Below are 786 nucleotides of genomic sequence, written 5' to 3'. Positions count from 1 at the left end.
GCACCTGGGACCTTACGCCCACAGGCGGCGGTGTGGATGTTGGCGCACGGCTCGTCCACGATGGCCCTCTCCGCCCGCGACACGACGAGGCACTGCGACGGCATCGGGATGGCGGTGGTCGGTTCGGCGGCAGACTCGTCGTCGAGGATTTCCGAATCGCCTTCTGCCAAGAGTCTGAGGGTGTCTCGGGACGCTATGGAGGGAGGTGAAGGCAAAATGAGTGGATTTATCGTTATTAAGTTTGAAATAATTGAACTAAGTGGAATTGGAATACAAGTAGGTGAAAAGGTGATGAAAGTAAAAAAAAAAAGTAGGTGAATGAATATTCAAAGAACTAATGAATTGTTTAGCTTCGCGATTCCTCAAGCCAGAACTCGAGGAGGACATCCGGCGCCGCTGGGTACTCACCCGACAGTCTCTCCGACCTCTCTGACACCCACAAGTCGTCCCCGACCTTGTCCGCCATCTTGAGGAGGAGATCGACCTGCTCCGAGCTGGAGACCGTGGCGAGGCTCTTCTCTTCGTCCTGGCACTCCCTGATCGCCGTTATGGAGTTGACCTTCGCGGGCGACGGCTCGAAGCACCAGCCTCGGAGATGGCACTCCTCGCCGCACTCGCACGCGGGGTCTGCGGGCGGGAAGGGGGCAGTGATGACCGCGGCCTTGCCTGGGAGAGCTTTCGCCGTCGGTAAGTGTGTGCATGTTTATACTTGATTTGAAATTGTTTTTTTTTTATGTTATTAAGACTAGACTGCGAGATGGATATCTTCCTCCCGCCAGTCGCCTC

The 786-nt window shown here is 55.3% G+C and overlaps 1 protein-coding gene across 1 annotated transcript in view; it reads right to left on the bottom strand.

Annotated features, from left to right (window-relative positions):
• Nucleotides 1-786, bottom strand: part of LOC119593586 — a gene marked incomplete in the record, with an annotated part of 34,026 nt that overhangs the window by 12,993 nt on the left and 20,247 nt on the right. The window contains 2 exon segments of the mRNA XM_037942539.1: nt 5-193; nt 409-627. Coding sequence (XP_037798467.1) covers nt 5-193; nt 409-627 — 408 coding nt within the window.

Source organism: Penaeus monodon, chromosome 32 (assembly GCF_015228065.2).
Source record: "Penaeus monodon isolate SGIC_2016 chromosome 32, NSTDA_Pmon_1, whole genome shotgun sequence".
NCBI lineage: Eukaryota > Metazoa > Arthropoda > Malacostraca > Decapoda > Penaeidae > Penaeus > Penaeus monodon.
Note: the sequence above shows the minus strand (reverse complement) of the source record. Positions and strands in the feature narration are given on the sequence as shown.